The 23,986-nt window shown below is 40.8% G+C and overlaps 1 protein-coding gene across 1 annotated transcript; it reads right to left on the bottom strand.

Moving 5' to 3' along the window:
* Positions 1-23,078: 23,078 nt before the first annotated feature.
* On the bottom strand, positions 23,079-23,729 carry LOC141761794 (N-acetyllactosaminide alpha-1,3-galactosyltransferase-like; the record flags this gene model as incomplete). The annotated part of the gene is given in 2 exon segments (XM_074625414.1): positions 23,079-23,348; positions 23,350-23,729. Coding segments are annotated over 2 exon segments (633 nt in total), but the record flags the coding sequence as incomplete, so codon positions are not given.
* Between the last annotated feature and the right edge of the window lie 257 nt (positions 23,730-23,986).

Below are 23,986 nucleotides of genomic sequence, written 5' to 3'. Positions count from 1 at the left end.
AAATGTTGGCACATCTGTCCCTTTCCAGAACAAGAGAATCAGTTTCTTTGCACAAAGGAGACCATAGGACAGGAGATGATATTGTGTGTTCTGTAGGATTTTAGAGCTTTCGGAAGCTCCTAGTATAACCAAAAGTGGATCAGGTTTTAATTGGACTTTAAAAATCTTAGAAAAGAATGAAAATATTGCAACCCAAAAGTCCTGTATTTTAGGGCATAGTGCATAGCTATGAAGTAAATCTGCATCTGCTTGGGCACACTTCTCACATCTTGGTGACGTTTCTGGAAAGATTTTATGTAGCTTTACTTTAGAGTAATGTAGCCTGTGCAGAATCTTAAACTGTATCAGACAGTGTCTGGCATTCAAAGAACAGATGTGAACATACTTCAAGATCTTGTCCCAAATGTTCTCCGTTATTTCTATCCCGAGGTCTTTTTCCCAGCCCTTTTTTATAGAGCTCACATCTACTTGTTGAAGGTCTTGCAATGTATTGTATACAAATGAAACTGGATGGTTATCTACTATACAGTCTCTCAGACACTGGTCTAGTTTATCAGGTGTTGCAACCTCAAAATTGTGAAGATGAGTTTTCACAAAGTGTCTAATCTGGAGATATCTGAAAAAATCTGTTTTTGACAGCCCATACCTCTCCTGAAGCTGCTGAAAGGAAGCAAACGTACCCCGAATGTACAAGTCCCCAACACTACTCAGTCCTGACTCTTTCCATTGATCAAAGGCTCCATCTAGGGTTGAAGGGGTAAAAGACGGGTTTGCCGATATCGGAAGTGTAAAGGATAGAGCTCTAAGTTTAAAGTGTTTGGTTATTTGTTTCCAAATTTGAGTAGTGCTATGAATAATCGGATTGTAATTATAACATGCTTTTTTGAGACGAATGGGAGACATTACAATAGCACCAAGTGAGCTGGGTAGACAGTCCTCTCGCTCCATATCCAGCCAGCTGTCGAGAACAATCGTTTCATCCAGCCAATAGGAAACACATCGAATGTTTGTTGCCCAATAATATAGCCTGAAATCTGGTAGAGCCAGTCCCCCATCCCCCTTAGGCTTGCACAGGTGGTCTTTCCTAATTCTATGGGATTTATAATTCCAGATAAATGGTAGAATTATGGAATCGAGTTTTTTAAAGAAGCTCTTAGTAAGATATATAGGTATGTTTTGAAAGAGGTATAACAGTTGAGGGAGACAGATCATTTTAATTGCATTCACTCTACCTATCAGAGAAATTGGAAGGGTTTTCCAAAACTCTAATTTGGTTTTAAACTTGTCTAACATAGCCATAAAATTAGCTTCAAATAGGGAGTTATATTTCTTCGTGATCTCTACCCCCAAATATGTAAATTTTTCCAAAGCCAGTTTAAATGGAATCTGTTCGAGCATACTTGGGTCTTTACACCGCACCGGCATCAGTTCGCTCTTGCTCCAATTTATCTTATATCCCGAAAAGGAGCTAAATAAGTCAATTGTCTCCAATATGATAGGAATAGAAGTCAGTGGCCTCGTTATGTACATCAAAATATCGTCCGCATACAGCGAAATTTTATTTGAAGTATATTCTGTGTTATAACCAAAAATCTCAGTGTGAGCCCTGATTGTTTCTGCAAGAGGCTCCAATGCCAGAGCAAACAGCAAGGGACTCAGAGCACAACCCTGCCTAGTGCCCCTACAAAGGTTGAATGCATCTGAAACTGTCCGGTTAGTAAGGATTCTAGCACTGGGATTGTTATACAATATCTTAACCCATGCAATAAATGTTGTGCCAAATTCGTATTTTTCTAGTACTGCATATAGGTAGGGCCATTCCACACAGTCAAAGGCCTTTTCCGCATCTAAGCTCAAGATGAACAAATCTTCCTTAGGATGTCTGGGAGAGTACATAATATTAAAAAGGCGTCTGAAGTTATTAAACGAATGTCTTTTCGGAATGAACCCTGTCTGATCCGGGTGTATCAATTTAGCCATATAAGGACCGAGTCTGTTAGCTAAGGATTTGGCCAAGATTTTTTGGTCTGTGTTTAATAGTGACACTGGCCTATATGAACCTACCTGCTCTAAATCTTTCCCTTTCTTTGGAATAACTGTTATAGTAGCTTCATTTAGTGTTGGTGGTAGTGTGCCAACCTCAAACGCCTTTCTGTACATCCTCAACAGGTATGGGGCTAGCATATTATCAAACTTTTTATAAAACTCATTGCAAAACCCATCTGGTCCTGGGCTTTTACCACTTTTTAAAGACTTGATCGTCTTCTTTATTTCTTCACATGTAATTTCTGTCTCCAAGGAATTTTGATCCCTCGGTGATAATGTGGGCAAATCACATGCCTGTAAAAAATGGTCCATAACCTCGGGTGGTGCCTGGGCTTGGGAGGTGTACAACTTTTCGTAGAATTGCCAAAAGGTACTGTTTATGTCACTATGTGAGGTAATATGAGTTCCAGAGTCCGATTTTATCTTATGAATGGTCCTATCGCTTTCCCTTTTCCGTAGCTGCCTTGCCAGCAACTTGTGCGGTTTATCGCCAAATTCAAAAAATGTCTGTTTAGTAAATATGAAAGCTCTTGAGATTTTTTCAGAGAGTAATTGATTGAGCTTGTATTTGAGGGCTGAAATTTTATTATGCGCCTCAGTGGACGGTTGGGCAGCGTTTTCTGCGTCTAATTTTCGTATTTGGTCCTCCAACTGTGATCTTTCAAAACGGTCGCGCTTTTTTTGTGAGGATTCTAAGGAAATGACACATCCTCTTGTATATGCTTTAAAAGTTTCCCACAACAAAGTCGGTGAAATATCATCTTTATCATTCGTCTCAAAAAACAACTTCATCTGAGTCTCTAAGTACTCACAAAAACGTTTTTTCGTAAGCAGTTGGGGATCAAACCTCCAGGATCTATAGGTCTTTTCAGCCTCGAGCAGCCTCAATGAGAGAGAGACGGGACAGTGGTCAGAAATGACAATGTCGTGGTATTTCGCATTCTGAACTCCAGGCAGGAGTTTGGCATCCAACAAGAAGTAGTCTATTCTGGTGTATACATTGTGAACTTGAGAATGAAATGAGTATTCTCTACCTGTTGCATTTAAAATTCTCCACACATCCAATAAGTTTGTATTTTTAATATATGAATTCAGAAAATTAGAAGCGTTAGATGATGCCATTCTTCGCGTAGATGATCTGTCCAAATAAGTGTCCAGGACTAGATTAAAATCCCCCCCAATCAGCAAATTTGTGGTAGAAATGTCCGGTATCAAACTAAAGACTTTCCTAAAAAATTCAGGATCGTCCCAATTTGGCCCATATATGTTCAGCAATGTAATTGGTGTGGACTGAATCTCACCCGTAACCAAAATATATCTTCCCTCTTTATCTGCAATTGTAGACTGATGTAAGAATGGAACATTTTTGCGAATTAGGATAGCCACCCCCCTAGCCTTGGCTGAAAACTTGGAATGGTATACTTGACTTATCCATCCAGCCTTAATTCTACCATGATCTTCATTTTTCAAATGCGTCTCTTGTAAGAAAATCACATCGGCCCGTAACTCTCTCAGGTGCGACAGTACCTTGCCCCTTTTTACTGGTTCATTTATTCCATTCACATTCCATGTGCAAAAAGTTAAATTTCGTCCCGTTCCTATATCTCCGTCCTTATCTATCGGTGCAACCATAAGGAAATATCATTCTCCTGTAATGATTCTGACGCATTGCCATTTGTCGTTAAATGATACAGCCTATGTAGCACTGCTCCCCACCCCGCCCCCCTTCCTACCCTTAAACAAAACAACAAAAACACAAAAACACTCACCTTCCCCTTGGTGCACCCACATTTAGACCTCTGGGAGCGGGACCAGCCCTCTCTCCCCGAAGTCCAAACTCTGCACCAACTACCTAACAACCAATTCTTAATCACTACCATACTGACCTTCCGGTGTAGCCCCACAGTTATATAGTGAACCCAAAACCAAAAATTCTAGAATTAACATAAGGTATATTATTTATTATTCAAGGGGATAGGTCTGGCTCAACTGCAAAACAAAGGGTGAGTAAGGATTTTAGAGAGAGTATGTTTAACTTGACCTCCTCTTTAAATATTTCCGTCATAATTAGGTAACATTTGTCTTGGCCAGTTCCCCTCAGGCTCAGAATGTAAACATAGAAAACGTGCTCTATCCAATAGCACCCACTAACAAAATACTGGAAGAAAAATAGCAGCAGTTGTTAATCAATTGTCTGCTTAATATAAGCCCAACTGTATACAACGGATCAGTAGCGGAACTACATCAGTAAACTTAGACTTAAACACTTTGAACAAAATGGGCTGTGGCACTTTAGAACGAATGTAAACAGTGGCAGAATGTGCACTTTAACCTTCAATATAACAAGAATAACATTCTGCAAAAGCCACCCTGACGTTCACCTGTAAGAGGCTCCTGTTGGAGTCCTCAATCTCAGTCTCTCTTTGGAGATCCTAAACGGAAAGTCCTCTCAGTAATTCTTTGAAGTTCAAAGTGGAGGGCCCTCGTTATCTGGTCCTCATACCCCGTCCCCTGGAGGTCCGAAATGGCGCTCCGCATAACGACGAGCCTCCTCCGGGTCGGTGAAAAACCTCTCTGATCCGTTGTGCGACACTTGTAGCTTGGCTGGGTACAAAAGTCCAAATCTGACTCCAGGTTTGTCGCGTAGCATCCTCCTGGCTGGAGTGAACGCAGCTCGGCGTTTAACTACTTCAGGAGGGAAGTCTCTGAAGATTCGGATCCGTTGTCCTTGAAATGTTAAATCCTTGATGGACATCACTTTCTGCATTATGTCTTCATAAACATGACAGTAATGTACCCTCGCGATCAGCTGCCGTGGTGGCTCGTTGTCTCCAGGACGTCTCCTCAGGGCCCTGTGGGCTCGGTCTATCTCCGGTGTTTCTGCTAGGTTTAGCACCTCCGCTAGCATCTGAGCCACAAACTCCCTGGTCTGCTTCCCAGTTTCTTTCCCTTCTTTTATTCCGACCACTCTCAAGTTCTGTCTTTTCGAGCGCCCCTCTAAGTCTAGGCATTTTTCTGAGAGAGTTTCAACTTGCCCAGAAAGTTTCTTGACCTTGTCCTCCAAGTCCTGCATCGTGTCCGATGCGCGTCCATCCTGGCCTTCAGCGCTGTTATCGCCGCGTCATTTTCGGCCTTCAGTTGTGCTATTTCCCCTCTCAATGTAGTCGTAACCTCTGAGATCTCGGTTTCAATCTTCTTACAAATCTCCGACTTGATAAGGAACAGTTCTGCGTGTAGCGCTGCTATGGCCCCCAGCACGTCGCTGTTACCCGCCGTCCGGGCGACCCCTCCGGCGTTATCGTCTCTAGTTGAGCCCGAGGCTTCATTCGGGCCTGTTCCCTCGCTCGGGTCCAGCTTTGTGTTGGCCTTTTTCGGCATTTTCACACGGATTTCTTCCTCTCTTACCTTCCCCAGAGGCTTCGATTATATTCTTGATGACCTTCCTGAATTATTTTCGAGTGGTTTTGGTAAAAAAATGGAATTTTAAACGTAAATCTGCTGGAGCTACAGGTGGCTGCGTCCTATCCGCTCATCGCTCGACCCACATTTGACTTCTTAGAGTTGTTTGTTCTGCATCAGTGCCAAAGTTTATCATATTATATTCACTTTTTTATCAATAATAACCACATCGACCCACTAGTTAATACTTCAGTGTGAAATCTTTATCGAACACAGAAACCTTTAAGTTTTAATAAGATTACAATGCTCACAAAGGTACCAAATATATCTGGCTGAATTTTGATGAAATATGTATAAAGTGATGCTCAAGACATGATCTGTATTTCCATTTGATGTAACAATGCAGATGCGTCTTAGAGTTAAATATTTCATCCAATGCAATACACCAAAGGAGGTTATGATCCTTTTTGTTTGTTTGACTGTATAGTTTGCAGGACATCTCAAAAACTTAATGAATTTCAATGATGTTACTTTTTGTATTTGTAATCACTCCACGCATTACTGTCTCATTCGCACTCACTTATTCTGTTGCTCAGGTTAATCATCACAAACATGAAACAAAAATAATGTTTGATTTGTTTTTAGTGCATTTTTAAAGAAGTAGCATTTCATTTAGTTTTGGATGACCTCATGTTAATATCAGTTTTTAGAAAAGGTTTTGATTTCTATTTCAGTAAATTTATTGGATTGTCCTGTGAACACTTCCCTGCTGGTTATGAATGATTCGACAATTCTACAATTTCATTAGGCAGACGCTTTTGTGAAAAGCGACGTACATCTGAGAGTTCGTACAACACGAGCAAGGATCTAGATAGGAGGGAACAACTAAGTTAAGTGCCAAAAACAGCGTCAAGTCCGATCGGACACAGGAGCCGACAGGCAGTGTACAGAGGCAATGCACAGGGTGGATAGAAGCAGATTTTTTTTTTTTTGTCATCATTATAAACATCAACAACATCCTCAATATTGTAATAAAGTTTGTTTGGAAATAGCGGGCCGTGGGTAACCCATTTTACTCGGGTGAGAGGCTGAAAAGATAACCACCGGTCTCGGAGTACAAAATATAGATTATCTTTATTTCATAAACTACAGTCAAATATTTAAAACATGTATAGGGGATCACTGCTACTGCATGGCTGGGTAGCACCGGGCGGCCGGGCGCAAACTATGGCCTCCCCACCTGACTGCAGATACCACTCGTTGGGAATTTAAATACACAAGGCAAGTTACACTACAAACCCAATAATTAGGCTACGAGTTTAAATGCACACAGCAAACAGGGCAGATTATACTGCAAAACACCATAATGCACACAATACACTGCAACCAGAAAATCTACCCACTTCCACACACCTTAAGGTAGCTCAGCTCTGTCCCCTACACACGGGCTAACATTACATAACATACAGCGAACAGATACAAATAACAATTTACAAATGTTAGCACTAGATAAGACTTAAAGAGTCACTCAACAGACTGAGCCAGTTCTGATAGGGGGAGCTGTTTTTGTTGCTGTTTTGTAAGTGAGCAACAGGGTTTTGAATTTAATGCGTTGCGTGTGCTGTTTTGGGTTGGTTGAAGACCAGTTGCGCTGCTGCATTCTGGATCATCTGCAGAGGTTTGGATGTGCATGCAGGGAGGCCTGCCAGTAGGGAGTTGTTAGTAGTCAATGCGTGATATTACAAGAGCCTTTACCAGGAGTTGTGTTGCATGCTCCGACAGGTAGGGTCTGATCCTCCTGATGTTGTACACGGCAAATCGACACGACCGAGCAATCGAGGCCAAGATCATCATAATTGTACAAGTCAAATTACCAATAAGATGTGAGAGGTGACCAGACTCTACAACATAATAAGCAATATATAATATAATAGACAAGATCTGAAATGAACCAGTGACTATGGGTTTAAGTCCTGGCTCTTAGCTTTAAACTGAGGGGTGTTAACATCCACATCAGATGGACACTGTGGGAAATGTTGCCAATTTCATACTGTACATACCCCCCCCCCCCGAGGATAAAAACACACAGAAAGTACAAGACAATGTAACACACATCACTGTCCTGATGCTCTCTGACTGCACTGTATAAACCATACGAGCAACCAGCCTCATTAAGTCTGTTGCGTTGACAGATATTGACTCTTCACAGCAGAAACACATTCCCAGTAAAAACACAGAGTAGATGTTTCCCTTCCCATGTGGCTCAGTGGAAACCTAAATATATCTAGATGAAAATCCTGTGTGCTATACCTGTTAGAGGGAAAACAACTCACTAAAAGGGAGCTTCAGTCTGTATCTATTTATACAAGTATAAAGGGAAAAACACCAAGCAGAATTTGCTTTCATTCATCACCATAGCTGCAGAATGATAGAAACACACTATCCAGATGTAGAATGTCAGTTGCACTCCACTGCTGTAAAGAGGTTCTGTTACTTTACTTGGGTATTTCATTTTTTTTTTGGTTACTTGTAATCCAGCTGCTGTTGTCTTGTTTCCACAAAGACATTTCCTGGGACTCTGATAACAACCTTGTTTAAGCCTCTACAATACCATGAATTAAAGGTTTATTTAGAGTTTTTAGTCTCGCTTTTATAGAGTATACTCACACTTAGTGTCTTTTCAGACCAAACTCGAATAATTTGTGTGAATAAATCACGTGTCAATTTAATAATCCAAACCCATCTATCTCTATGAGCATATCCAAACCGAATCCGAAACGTTCCTATTTTTTTGCAGTGCAGTGCAGTGTTTTTTTTTTTCCACAGCTGTTTCGATTTCTGCGAATTTGACATGCCGATAAAAACAAGCCAACCAATAAAATAATGACTTTTGCTTATGCGATCATTAGGTTTTCTCAGACGTCAGTGTCATAATTCTAGTTCATACTGTCACACAACAATATGGATATTGATTGATTGATCATTTGGTCTAGCGTCCTCTTTGACAAACAAAATAAAGTTTACAAAGACAACGAGCATAAAGACAACATCTCGTAAGTATAGCAGTTGAAGTGGCTTGTGATGGTGCAACCCGATATCACGCCAAAGCGTGTAACAGACCCGCCTGTCCACTAGAGGACAGCGTATCTGTGTCACGTTTTGCCTCGCAGAGAGGTGAATATTACACGCCTGTATTAACGTGCAGTATCAGCAGGGGGTGACAAAGCCACTCACTTAGGATTAGGCAACAAAACCACTTAATTAGGTTAAGGGAAAAAGTCATGGTTGGGCTTAAAATAAGTACTTAAATTAAGTAAAACACGTATGGAAAAGTGGGACAAACATCAACCCCCACTACAAAACAAGTAACCTAAAGAGAACCATTTATTTCCAAGTGCATTAGCTGACGTCATGCTATGGTTATTATACATGTCAGAAATTACATGTTACTTTTCAAAGGCATACTACAGTATGAGACCTGACCATAAACTGTAGGATAAGTGAAAGTACATCTTCCACCACTGACATTGAGTCTCTGATCTTCTAGAGGCTTCTGACTGCAGTGGCTGATGTGTCCCCTTACCAAAATAAGTTTATTCAAGTGTGCTATTAGCATACTTATTTCAAACTTAAAATAAGGGAGTATACTTTCAATTTACTTTTACGTAGTTATCAGAGATATACTTAAGTATACTTAGCTCATACAGACAAGTATACGGAAAAGTCTAAGTATGCTTGACTTATACTTGTACTGATTATGTATTCTTGCATTTATAGGTCTACAGAAAAGTCTACTTGGCTTGTAGTTGTGCTTACTTTTTGATAGAGTAGCCTTTGATTTGAATTTAAGGCATGTGAGACATTTTTTTTTTTTTTTATCATCACAAAACAAGTGAAATAGCAAAAGGAGGTCTCTTTATGTAATACATAAATCATTGGCTAAGTACTATAAGTTAAAGTATACAAATGTACTTTCTAAAACTAAAAAAGTGGACTACAAGTATACTTGCTGTATAAAAACCATTAAACTGAGAGTACTTTAAAATGTACTTTCATAAACTAAAAAGTATACTAACAGTATACCAATTCACTTGTAGTATAGCTCATAGTATAGTTGCAGTACAAAATACAAATTATATGTAAACTAGTTGTGTACTCGAAGTTTACTGTTCTTACACTTAAAGTACACTTAAAAGTATACTTTTATAAACTATGAAGTGGGGCAATTCAGTTCCAAGAAGTATTGAATTAGTACACTTACAAGTACACTGCTGGTACATGGATATTAGTATACTTACTAAGTATACTTTGGGGAAATATACTTGAACTTTACTTAAATATACTTCAGTGAAGTATATTACTTTTTCGTAAGGGAAAAGGACTAACAGCTATGAAAACTTCACCGTCCATGCACATACGCACATAGAGCACGTCGTGTCCCCTTCGACCACAGGTCACGTGACATTAGAGCCACACTATATCACGGTTCATCCATCCTCCTCCTTTCTTCTCTCCTCATCTTTTGAAGTTCACACCTCCTCTCTTTACAGTAGAGAATCATTTACAGGTGGTATTAAAACTGTCAGCCCATAACTCTGCACAATGGAGGTGGCTCAAGGCCAAACGTGTGTGTGTGAGTGTGTCGTAGTGTGTATGTGGTCGTAGCTTATAGGATAGGTAGCAGCGAGGATATGAGTCAGATCCAGTTCATTACAATGGTGCTTTGTGAGCGTGTCAGACAGGAATGTGTATGATGGGAAGGATGAGCCGTGCCAGATGCAGCTCTGTGTTGGTGGACTTTACTTTCATAACTCTGTTTTTCCTTTCTTTTCTTTTCTTTTTGTCTTGCAGTTTTCTCTGCCTTTCTTCTTCTTCCTCTTTTTCTTTTTCTTCCTTTTTTTTAAACCTTCTCCCTGTTCTTCTTTCCCTCACATGGGTAAATCCATTCACACGTCCTCCACCGTCACAGAGGAATGTGACCCGTGGAGAGTCAAAGTGATACTTTGGAGTATGATGTTACAGCTTTGACATATATCCTCTCACAAGGGCATGGAATGGTGGTGGTGGTGGTGGGGATCTATTGTATTTAGGGCTTTGTGAAAGTAACTTTTATCAAAGTCAAAAAATCTGTGTGAGAGTCAGCGGGGGTAAAACCTCTAAGACCTCTTAAATCTGCCTTTCATTTCACCAAACAAAGCTCTACTCTTATATTCTTGTGTCTTATTAGAGTTCAAAAAGGAATAAATGACGAGGATAATCCACAGGGATTCCTTTTTAGGTCAGATTTTGGTTTTCTGTAGACCTCTTGGAAGCACTGGACATTATTATTTGCGTTATTGTGTATAAACAGAGTTCGAGAACAACAGAGAACAAAATCACTGAAGGAATTCAACTGCTATTCTCCTGATGCTTTCTGTCCAGAGAGGTTTGCATAAACTGCCTCCTTTACAATGTGTTGTTAGAAAACCACAGAAGAAGAGATGCTGACAAAAGAAGGGGCCGATGTGCGGTACCCAAGACATGCTAATATGATGAGCAAGTGAGTAAAAAAGGCTCCTTTTCTGATCCCTCAACGATGAAAACTGGCAATCTGACCTCATCCCTACTTGTCATATTTTGCCAATTGGGCAGAAGCTTTAATGACGCTGGGGGCAGCCTTGACGCGCTGACGGTTCACGTGCGGTTAACATTGTGAAATGGTGGCATTTAGGTTTAGGCAACAAAACCACTTAGTAACGGTGAGATAAACGTCATGGTTAAAATAAGTACACGTAACGTAGGGTAAGCTACGGACATAACGTCATGTGACGCCATCAGTAAAAAACACTAAACTTTTCGTTTCACATGGGACACAAACGCTGGTCTCTGGAGTAAAAGCCCTGTATTTGTTTGACCCATCCACCACACCTCCCTTAATATTATGTCCGTTGCTCTGAGCGTCTAATAATGACGTGGATGGGTTTACATTGGAGTTAATTGAAAGTCCGGTGCGTCTACTGAACACAAAGTACGCATCATCAGTCTGACAGTGGCGCTCAGTCTGACTTTGGTGATCCCCTTACCAAAGTTAGTAAGCTTCCTCCTCTGGGGACCATGAATGTTTGTACAAACTGTAATGGCAATCCATCCAATAAGTGTATTTATAGGATATTTTAGTCAGGACCAGAGTGGTGGACCGACTGACCAACACTGCAATCCCTAGCAGCCCAGTTGCCAGAAAAAAATGTCGGCATTGTACGTTTCCGCAAACCACAGATTGGTTGAATCTGTACGTTTTTGCATTCAGTCAAGTGACGTAGTATATTGAGTGACCATCATTTAAAGTGACGTGGTAAAATGTATAATGTAAAAAATAATAATAAAATGTGTAACGAGTATAACAAGCAACAAAGTCCAAAAGTGGGGTGGGGTGAATGAGTCAAACAAACATAGGACTTTCACCCAGGAGAACGCTGTTCGTGTCCCATGTGAAACCAAAAGTAAACATTGACTTAAATTGTTTTACGTTGTGTTGTTTTACGTTGTGTTGTTTTACGTAACGTTGTTTTTACGCTAGTTACGTTGTTAAAGTTGTTACGTTGGTTCTAACATTAAACAAGTAGTTTTGTTGCCTAAACCTAACCAATCATTTTACAGCGTTAACCACTTGTCATTATGCCTTTCTGCAAGCGTGATACAAGGCTGATATGAAATATATTTCTGAATTTTTTTTGGGGGTTTCAGAAACGTATTCTGTGGTTTACAGAAACGTACAATGCCAGCATTTTTTTCTGGTGACTGGGTTGTCCCTACAGCCATGAAGCTAACATGGCTTAAAAATACATAATACAATTTTATTTCAGATCCATAACCCCTCTGACCATGATGAATTATTTTACCAAGTTGGACCTGACTACAAAATGGGACTGGGTATTGGAATCAGCCCCACCTCACACAGCCGACTCTCTCACAGTCTTTGGAAAGCAAAGGGACACGGCCTGCAGTACCATTAGAAGGTTTGATTTCCACCTTCATTCATGTTTGTTTGTTTCTTTGTTTGAGTGGACTGCTCACAAGAGCTTTTAAAAATGCAGCTTTTTCAGGGGGAAAGGGCACAAGGAGGCCTAGCAGATCTGCAAACATAAAGTGCATGTGTGCCAAACTACCAGACGCATGCCAGGTGCACATACACTTACTGCTGACTTCATGTTCACCACGATGTTTATGTGTGATTCCAGTTCACCTCCATATTTTCATAGCTGGGTTTCAACATACATGTCACCTCTCGTAAAACACGAGAGCAACATGATGTCAGCTTGTCCCAACCTGAAACATGTTGCTTCCAAAAACATGGTCTGTTGAAGAAATTAACAACCTCACTGGGTAAGAACACTTCACACTATTGATTCAGTGGAGGAGTTCGATCACTGCAGAGAAACAGGTGACAGGTCCTTCACCTGTGAGTGACCTCTCCATCAGGTGGTTGTTTTTCTGCACGAATAAAACAGTTCTTTTAGGCTTTCTAACACATTTGGCACTCTAAAGGCTGGGAGACTACATGTACAGGGGTTTTTGGTAGCATGCTGTGCCATTTTGGGTGCCCTGTGTCACAACCCGGCTCAAAGGCCATACTTGCCGACCATCCCGATTTTCCCGGGAAACTTCCGTTTTTCTTTGCACTCTCCTGTTTCCTCCCAGAGTCACAGTTCTCCCGTATTTCTCCTGATTTATAGCAAATTTTCACACTTTCTTTCCTTTTTCGTTATCTTAGCCTGTTTCTGGAACTGAACAGTACATATAATCCCTACTGTTTCCACACTGACGACAATAGAGCTACACCAACTGTCGTTTCACGGCTGCGCTCGCCACACCATGCAGCGTCCAAAGATGGGTTTTGCTCGTTGCTGCGAAAAGCCGTTGTTGCGCGGCCTAAGACATTGAAAATAACGGGTTTCAGAGCGCAGTGGTGCCGTTGTCTCGTTGCGTCTGAAAGGACCTTTAGAGAGTGAGAGACAGAAATGGAGAGAGCTAAGAGAAAGAAATACTGAAGTGGGAGCAAAAGTAAATATAACAGATGAATAGTAGTTTATGTTAGAGATTCACACGCTGAACTCACACCAGAGGGGAAAATTATTCAGTTTTCTTTCCCGGGAGTTAAAGGTAAAATCAAAAGTTTAGCATTAAAATGCTGTTGCAGTGTACTTATTAATTTGTTATTTTCACTCTTTTAAAGTTACCAGAATGCAGGAAACAAAGACTCTGAAACTCAAATTTTTCTGGGGGAGGACCACCAGACCCCACCGGTTTGGTTTTGAAATCCTCCCTCTTTTTAAGGTCTCAAGGTTGGCAAGTATGTCAAAGGCTGCGACAAAGATGGGAGACCAGATGAGTTTAAAACAAGTCATATTGGAAGAGGCTGGGAAACGGTCTTGAGTGACACATTCGCAGTTTAACTGGAGCTTCGGTCATGCGTTGCTATTGGCTCAATTTCAGCGAGTGCAGACCAGATTTTACTGCGCTTGTGTTGTACCCCAAGGATGTGACGCGATGATGACATGTGATATCTCCTTTTTCACCCACATTGGTTTAAAAGTGATAAATACGCACATTTATTTAACGAAACAAACATGGTAAAGTCAGTACTCAGTCATGTGTGGATGTGTGGAAATGTCTGCAGCAAACAAAACCAAAACAGCAGCCGTGTCAGCAAGGGAACAGAGGGGAGCTCTGTGTGAAGGTGGTGAGCTTTTGTAGAACCACACCAGGCCCAGGTGTGGCTCATGAAGCTGATGATGATCCAGATCCTATAAGACAAAGAAGAGCCAGCAAGCAGCACACAGGGACACCTAGTGGAGCGGAGGGGTCGTCACACCGTGTATTTGTGTGCAAGCGGAAATATTTTTTGTATTTTAGACAAAACATTTACTGCCATTATTTATAGCCATTGTTCTTCAGTTGTGTATCCCAACAGTAGCTACAGCATCTCTTTTGGATCAGAGGTCAGATTTGTAGATTAAAGCTGCAGTGGGTAGAAATGGAGCAAATTAAAGAAAGTTATTTTTATAAAACGGTCGCTTTATCCTGACAGTAGTGCATGAGATAGGTAATTTGAAATACAATTGTGTGCCTCTGTGTCCACTGGTGTCCATCCAGCTGCCGTGTTTGAGAGCCGGCTGTCAATCACTCGTGATCTCCGACCAAACGGTCAAAGCGGGCAGCGCTGATCAAATATGAATCAATATTCTGTTACTGTAATGCCTATTTATCTCCTCAAATGTTTTCAGAATCATCTTGTAGTGCACGGTTTAGCTGTTAAATGAGAAAGTTTGTGACCCGGCAGCCATGTTGAGATCAGTTGAAGAAATACCAAGCTCCGCCCACCAGCCGAAGCACAGCCAATAGGATTGCTCTCTCTCTGAAATGACCTGTGATTGGTCAAAGTCTCCCGTCACAAGCTAGAATTTCTAAAGCCTGAAAACAGAGCCATGAGGAGGTGCAGAAGTCTAATTTTCTCTCAGAACACTTGAATTACAATATGCTGAAAGGTTATTATGGATTTTTTCCCCAATGATGCCAAAAACATACTGCCTACTGCCGCTTTAAATTCACCTTCATGTTCTGTTTCCTGGAGACTGTGGGCCCTTTGCAGCAGCTCAAAAAGCGTACTTAACTCTTTAACCTTTATGCTTTTTTTGGTAGAATTGCTTATTAACAAGATTTTGAAGTCACATGTTTCAGAAGTCTGTTTCAGAAAATGACGCATTACTTCTGTTCTGAGGTCTCAGTGGTCAGCTGTCAAACTGTACATCCGTGATTGGTGTTGACAAGTACTTCTTTTACACCGCACTACCCCTCCCAAAGCCCAAATAAGTCCTTTAGGGTTTCACTTACTGGAGTTTTACAACAGTTTATTCATAAAAAGGTCCAACAGGGAGTCGGCCCTCTCTGGGATCTAATTGACCCCAAACATACATCACTATGTAATATGTATTTCTTGTCTGTGAATGACTTTTTGGCAAATAAAATGAATATTAGTTTGTGGATGGCACATATAACATATACAATATTAAATATTTCCTCATTTTATGCAATTACAATGCTTTATGGTCATTTCCGTTTTTTGTCTCCTTCATCAAATGTGCCAGTTTATGTTAGAAGCAAGTTTACTTTACAACACTGGGTTATGATAATGTCAGAAGAAAGGAAAAAATATTCAAAGGAAAGAAAATTGGCTTATTTTGCAATTATTATTATTCTTTCTTTAAAAATACAGCATGTGGCACCCCAAACAATGATAAGCCAATGTCAACAGGAAACAAGGGCTAATTATTTGATTATAGTGTAAATCGAAAGTAGTGAAATTGTGTCTTTTTTAAACTATGACATATGCTTGATGTTTCAGCATCAATCTTTATTGTGTTTCAATTATTTTTAACCTAATAAATGTGTTTCCTTGTTCTTTTATGCATACCCAAATATAATTTGCAAATAGTTGGATATGAACATAATTTGTTGGCATGAGTAAAAATATGTCAGCTTGCTTTTAAAAGCAACTTGTGGAACAGTTTTAGTGTCTACAAATGTCTCTCTCTGAGACACAAACACACACACACACACACACACACACACACAGTCCTCACAAAGGAATTAAGCTGAGGATTTATTGTGTTGGTGCTGTTGGAAGAATTTACAAGACAACGCTGTCAGTTCTGTGATCCACGGATAATTCAGGACACGCCCTCCCCCTCCCGCTAGAATTCTATACCAGCAGCTGAAGTCATATACACGCCTGTATTTAGCTGTGATCACTATACATGTCATGTACTACATCTCTTGCTCAGTATTTGCAACTTAAAGGGGAACTATGCTCATTTTCAAAATTCATACATGTTATTCCTGTGGTCTAAGACAGTCCAAAAAATATTAGTAAACATGAACAACTCTCTCCCAAATCCAAAAACTAGAGTGCTAAAACTCAAATTGATGATGTCATCAAGTATAAAGTGTGGAAGTAATGCATAGACAATGAATTGGGAAAGATGTTCTGAGTATAAGGGAACATTTCCTATTTCACAACTGACAACACTACATTAGAATAAAGCTCATTAGGGTATAAAAAAAAAAAAAAACATTCTGTGGGTCCACAAAGTCTCCCATTCATTGTCTATGGAGCTGCTCCAGACTTTATACCCTATGACATCACAAGTTTGAGACGTTTCTGGCTTTAAGAGAGAGAGTAGCTCATGTTAACAAAAATTGATTGAAATTTCCTAGGCTATGGAAATAACATACTGAAATTCATAATTTAGGCGGCGTTCCCCTTGTTTTCATATTTCTATGATAGCTGCACTGGTTTTGTCTACAGCTTTTCCATCTGCCATACATAAACACATATATAAAGGCATATACTGTTTGTATAGTGTCTATACAATAAGCCTGTGGCCTGTGCAGAAGGTCTGCACTATACTTAGTGATAGCTTTTCCATCCTTTTTTCTCATTAAACTGTGTTGCATAATGAGTAATTCGCTGTAATACGTAAGTGGAATACTGTAGTCTTTACAGTCATGCATTTGATACATGTAGCCTATGGATACCTTTTGAATTATTTTGAACACAAGCTTTGAAATATATGAATGAACGTGTCTTTTTAGTATTCAGTAATGATCTGCAACTGTATCAGTGTACACACTTCATTATTTGTAGTTCATTTCAATTCTTTATTTTTGTTTTTTTTCAATTGATTAATTGTTTCTGCACATCTGTCCGTCCTGGAAGGGGATCCCTCCTCTGTTGCTCTTCCTGAGGTTTCTTCCATTTTTTCTTTTTTCCCTTTTTTTTGCGGGAAGTTGTTCCTTATCCGATGAGAGGGTCGCACTGTAAAGGGCAGAGGGTGTCGTATCCTGTACAGATTGTAAAGCCCCCTGAAGCAAATTTGTGATTTTTGGCTATACAAATAAAATTAACTTGACTTGACTTGTTTGGTTTAAAATCTCAGAAAATTGTGGAAAAACGCATCCCTGTTGTCCACAGCCCATGTGATGTCTTGAAATTGCTTGTTTTGTCCGGACAACAGTCCAAAACCCAAATATATTCCATTAATAACAATATAAAACCAATCCTCAACACTGAAATAGCCAAGAATGTTTGTCACTTTTGCTGGATAATTGACTCAAATAATTAGAAACATTGTTACCTCCACCAAGGCCAAAGGCCTAGGAAGGAGGTTATGTTTTCACCGGCGTTGGATTGTTTGTTGGTTTGTTGATTTGTTGGTTTGTTGGTTTGTTTGTAAGCAGGATTTCTCCAAAAGTCCGCAATGGATTTGAATGAAATATTTTGGAGGGCTGGGGTGTGGCACAATGAACAATCCATTAGATTTTGGTGGCGATCTGAATCATGATCCGGATTCAGGAATATTTTTAAGGATTCCGATCAGCCTGAGCATTAAGACTACAAGGTATAACACATGCGCACTGTGACTGATGACGCGTGATCCCGCTTCCTTCTGAGAGCAGAGAGATACGTGTGTGGATGTGTATGCGGAAGCTGCTGTCCGTCCGCGTTGAGAAGGAAAAGAGCAGTAGATGACGGGATGAGAGACAACGTAGTGTAACGTTATACAGACATAACAAGGCTGCTGAATGAGAGAGGCATCCGCCGATACGTTGCACGGAAACACACCGTGTTAATAATAAGCTGACCAACTCACGGTACCGCCAGCTGTGAGCTGTGATCTGTTTTTAAAGTCACGCGTTGGCGGAGGTCTGCGCTGCTCTGCGCTGCTCTGCGCTGCTCTGCGCTGCTCTGCGCTGCTCTGAGTGCAATTCTAGTTGCTTATTATTTTTTATTTTTTTAAAATATTTTCAGCACCACTGACATGCCTTTAAAAAATACAGATGGAAATTATACAAATATGTTGTTTGTATGAAGTTATAGTATATCTCGATTAGTACCAGAGTACACCCAGAGGAAGAGTTGATGATAAGTATAATGCACCAGACTCACCACGCAGTGTAAACAAAGCTGTGTGTGTTCAGTTAGTAGCAGCATGCATGACCAGCCTGCTGCCTCATTCAAATGGACACAGCAGTTGTGTGCGAGACACCTGGCATACCGGTGGATATTACTTGAAGGGCCGTGGGCCTGGAGGTGATATCACTTGCTTCACACCCAGGTGAACCACCGAGACTGGAACTACTGTAGTATACCTGCAGATCCAGAGTCAGGTGACACAGGTGCTGTCTGTGTCTATGCTCTCTACTGTTTCTATTTTCAGCGCAAATGAGGGCACAAGCAGTTCGTGTGAGCTGCTTCTCCTCCTCGAGCTCTATTTCGGCACGGTCATGCGAAACAAACAGGTTTATATTTCTTTCTGTATTTAATGAGAGCCACCATGCCCCGAAACCCTTTTTTCTTGTGTCTTCAGGTGCACAGCTCAACCTCGGCTCTATACTGGAGAAAAGGTCTGTTTAATGTGAGCACAGCTGTGTAGTGTGTCTTGAGCTTTTTTCTGAATACTTTACATGTGCAGATCCGCTCTGGAGGCCGAGTTGGCTTTCAATAATGTTGGATTAAAAGAGTTAGAGAGAAGATATGGTTTGTGATATAGGAGAGCACTCTTATATAGTTACAGCTACCTGGTGAATCTCCAGGTAAGATGATCCTCTTAGGACAGACGCATGTCATCACTCTGCAGTCATGAATGTTGTTTTCAGGTTGTCCACATAACACAAGCTCAGTTAGTCCACCAAACCTTTTAGAGATGTTTTTTGAGAAGCCAGCTTGATGTGGCTAAACAACTGTGATTGACTGTGTATGTTGGACCAATGTGTTGTCTGTCATAGGGGAAGACAATAAAACCAAACTTTATGAATACATCATACATCTGAAGAGAGTATAACCAGTTTAAACATTGTCTGTTCAAATATTGCTTAATTGTGCTGTTTTTATAATTTCCTGCTGTTGTCTTTACAGTATTGCTGTATTTGCATTATCTTTTGTCTGGAAAGTGCTTTGTGTGCTTTGAGCGCCACCGTATGGGGTTTCCCAAGTGCTAAGTGAGTAATGTTCCATCCGGTATTTGGCACCGCCTACTGTACTGTATAGAGTGCATCTGATCAAATCCATCAATTGATTATCTGTAACTGCTTATCCTATTTGAGGTCGCGGCAGGGCTGGAGCCGATCCCAGCTGACATTGGGCGAAGGCGGGGTACACCCCGGACAGGTCGCAAGACTATCACAGGGCTGACACATAGAGACAGACAACCATTCACGCTCACATTCACACCTACGGGCAGTTTAGAGTCTCTGATCAAGTCATTTATGTATATTATTGAGCCCTACATTTTCTTAAAATGTGTAAAAATCCACCAGTGTGGTAAGATTATTTCAACATGTTTGAAATCAACCTGTTTCAACATTCTTTTAGAAAGAAAAGTATTTTGACGGAATAAATCAGATCACAGCACAAGAAAGTGAGCCCCTTGATTATGAAAAATATTTCAAAAAATCTGATTGATCTGTTGAAATAAACAAGATGAAATAATCTCTCTGCACTGTCAGAATTTCACTTTTTCTCAAGGTTTGTTTTCAGTGATGTCAAAAGTTGCAGTGGTAGTGTAATCAAACTCAAACAGTGACATTACCTTTTTTTATTACATTCTATCTTTAAGAGAGGTTGAGCACATAGAGATGTGTAGCAGTCAGTGATGCTGAATAAGTGATATCCACAGCAGAAACACAAATTATCCTTTATTCATAACAATCAGATCATATGACGCCATCCTGTGGGATCTGACACAGATAGGTTACCAAAGACTAACTTAACAACCCCTTAAAAAATCTTAAAGCCAATGTGGAAGTGCCTTAAACTTGCATTCTTTCTAATGGCCAACAGGGGGCGACTCCTCTGGTTGCAAAAGGAAGTCTGATTGTATAGAAGTCTATGAGAAAATGATGTCATGGTGACTATGTCCACTTCTTATAAGACAGTCTATAGTCAGAGGTGAAACATGCTTTAAACTTTCAACCAAAGACGGCAGCAAATCATGTTTAGCTTGGTGTTAATTAATGTGGCTGTGAAGTTTCTGATTTCAGGTGCTGTGGAATGTCACCTTTTAATTTTGCACTGCGAACATCTGCATTACTACAATGCTGTACATACACACACATACTGTACAATATACAACACATGCATTGCTGGAAGGTCTGGTATGAAAGTAGTTGTGTATCAAAGGTAGACTTGACACTTGCACCCTCATGTGGTGGATGACTAAACTACACTTTATTCATATTCAGAACTCTTTGCTCTTCAAACTGGAAAGCAGTGCTGCATAGTGCATTCAAACTACAGATAGCCTCTTACTTTCTTCAGCTTTTTGAGAAAGTGGTGTCTTAATTTATGAAGGCATATACACTGCCCTCACAACCTCACATTTTCCCAAAAACCTATCTATTAGATAGACGTAATCCATCCATCCAGTATCCTTTTCAGGGTCACGGGAGCGCTGACATTGGGTGAAGGCGGGGTACACCCTGGACAGGGCTGACACATACAGACAGACAACCATTCACACTCACATTCACACCTACAGGCAATTTAGAGTCAACAATGAACCTAACCTGCATGTCTTTGGACTGTGGGAGGAAACCGGAGAACCTGGGGAAAACCCACGCTAACACGGGGGGAACATGCAAACTTCACACAGGAGGGCCCTAAGCTGGGTTTGAACCTGCGAGTCTCTTGCTGTGAGGTGACAGTGCCTCCAGGTAGACGTTTTTGGAGTATATTACCAGACCCTTAAACTAAAATACCTCTTCATTTGGCCTGTAAACTATAGGCACCAAGACAAAGACTGTTCTGCTGATATACTGCCCTTTTCTTGCTTGTATGTCTTTGACAGGGTGAGTGGTGAGATGGCAAGGTGCACTGATGTGCCAGATGGTGGCAGTCTATGAATAATGCATCATTACTTTCAGTCAGACAGGTCCAAGCTGATCTGAGGTCAGCTGAATGACACAGGTGGCTGCTGTATGGTTCATGCTGAGTGGTGGGGTGGGCCACCCAGGGGTGGGCCGGGCAGTCTGGCCCCTTGACATGCATTACTCATGTCCGTCTCAATTCGGTACCACAGGAGTTTTTAAGTCTTTTAGAGTCTCAGAAAACATTTGAAGACATACAGTAAGTGTGTCTTCTGCAGTCACGTGTACAGGTGCACAGTTAATCACGGCTGCCAGCTAAACAGCTGTCATTATAGGGATGTGTCAGTTTGATTGACAGGCCTTGCTCCAGGCCGGTTTCACAACAAAGCGTGTAATAGACCCACCTGTCCAGTGTCAGTGTAACGTTTTGTGTCGCCGAGACGTGAATATTCAACACAGTCTCACGGCAGTTCGTGAAATAGTCACAAAGTTTAATCTATTTGATTTGTGTATATAGACACAAATTTCCCTTATTTTTGTGACGCTCAGCACGACTTTCAACAATGGAATTTTTGTGTGTTTTCCTACTAATGTCCAGCAACACATGATGCACGTGGCAATTTCCGCTCCAGTCTTTTAAAAAATGAGACTACTTTATTAGGTTTAGGAAAAGATTGAATTGGTTAGGCTTAGGCAACAAAACCACTTAGTTAGGGTTAGGAAAAGATCACGGTTTGGGTTACAATAACTCCGGAAGTGTAGCAAGTATGGAAGTTACTCAACAAATTAATCAACTTTGACTTTTTTTTTCACACGGGACACAAGCACCAGTCCTGTTGGCAAAAGTGTGGTATTTTTTTACACACCCATCCATTCCCACCTCCTCCTTACGCATTTGCCGCTCTCTATACTTCCTGGTTCATAATTACGTAGATCAAATGAATTGATTTTGTGCTGACCGTAACGAAAAAAAAAGTGAAATTCGTGTCTATGTACATGAATCAATACATTAAGTTTCGTGACTATTTCACGAACTGCTGTGTGACTTGGCTGGAGTATTACACACCTACATGAAGGTGCTGTGTTTTGTAGTTACGGAAGTCTAACTTCAGAGCTAGTTACGTAATATATAAAGTGAGAAAGACCTCTTATGGTGGGTGGGTGGTGAGTAGGATGGGTCCAACAAACACAGGGCTTTCAAGCGAGAGACCGTGTTTTATTTGCAAGTTCATTAACGTACAAACGTGTGTTCTGTACTGACGTTACGTTGTTTCCGTACGTGTTTTACTTAATTTTCGTACTTATTTTAAGCACAACCATTACGTTTTCTCTTAACGTAACTAAGTGGTTTTCTTGCCTGAACCTAAGTCAGTGGCTTTGTCACCGCCTTCTGGTACTGCACGTTAATACAGGCATGTAATATTTACGTCTCTGCGAGGAAAAACGTGACACTGACAAACTATCTTCTGGTGGACAGGCGGGTCTATTACATGCGCTCTCATTTGGCTGTGGTTGTTGCAGTTTGCTTTTTTTCCCCCTTGATCTCCACCTGTGGTTCCACCCTCTACAAGCAAATCTAGATTCTTTTCTCTTTCCAGTTAGTATATTGCAGTAGTAGTATCAAGCTGGTGCTGGATGGCAGTATTGCTCAGAAGTGTGAGGCATCATATGGTTCAATATGTATTTGTCAATTAATCCCTCAAAAAAATAAAAACATGAACAGCAATTAGTGGCTCTTCTAGCCACTCTACCGAGTACGAAGTTTGGCATGATGTTTTGGTGCCCATATTAGGCGGGTGACGTGAATGTCCTTGTCTTTAGCAACAACCGGGTCCCAGCAGTACTCAGGCGAGAGCATCCTGCTTGGTTTGTTAAGCCAAAAGTACTTGTTGAGATGACTCTCATCATGCCACAGAGCCTCCACACTGTTTAGTTTGTCCTCCATGATACTCAGAAAGCAGTAATCTGCCAAATCCTTCACATTTTTCCACAAGCCTCCTGTCATAGGTGAACCTATGCTTTGGAAGTTTGTAATACCACGCGTGTTGCAAGGCCACAGATTCCCCCAGAGCCTCTGAGCCAAATCTTCCCTTAAACTCCTGATCCACATCTAAGCAGAAGATGTAATTGCAGTGGTGACGAATCTCTGATTCTATGGCATCTGATATCATTTTCATCCGCATCATGGAGATGTCCTGCCACCTGGAGTGCTTTTCCACCAGAATAACCTTCAGGCTTCGATTAGGAGCGAGCTCGATGTTTGGTACCTCCTCTGGCAGACCCGTGAACACGTAATAGGTCACATGTAGTCCCACCATAAAATGTTTTTCTGCAGAGGTCAGGAAAGTCTTGAGGTAGGCATCCAGGTACCTTAGGTAGAGTCAGAGAGAAAAATAATTGCTGTTGCTTATTACTCATTATGATGATGAGAAGAAGAAGATTTTTATTTCATTATTTGAGACAACTATTATACATATGCATTCACGTCTGTCCTTTTAGTCTGTTTTAACACTAGGGTCATTACTTTCAGACTGAACCCAAGCTCAGCAAAGTCTGAAAGTGTTCACCAACATTCTTAGAAAACAATGTCGTAGTGAAAAATAGAAAAAAAGAGGGATGACGTAGTGGTGGAGCAACG

This window comes from Sebastes fasciatus, chromosome 2, assembly GCF_043250625.1.
Source record: "Sebastes fasciatus isolate fSebFas1 chromosome 2, fSebFas1.pri, whole genome shotgun sequence".
Lineage (NCBI taxonomy): Eukaryota > Metazoa > Chordata > Actinopteri > Perciformes > Sebastidae > Sebastes > Sebastes fasciatus.
The sequence above is the reverse complement of the archived record's forward strand: the minus strand, read 5'-3'. Positions and strand labels throughout refer to the sequence as shown.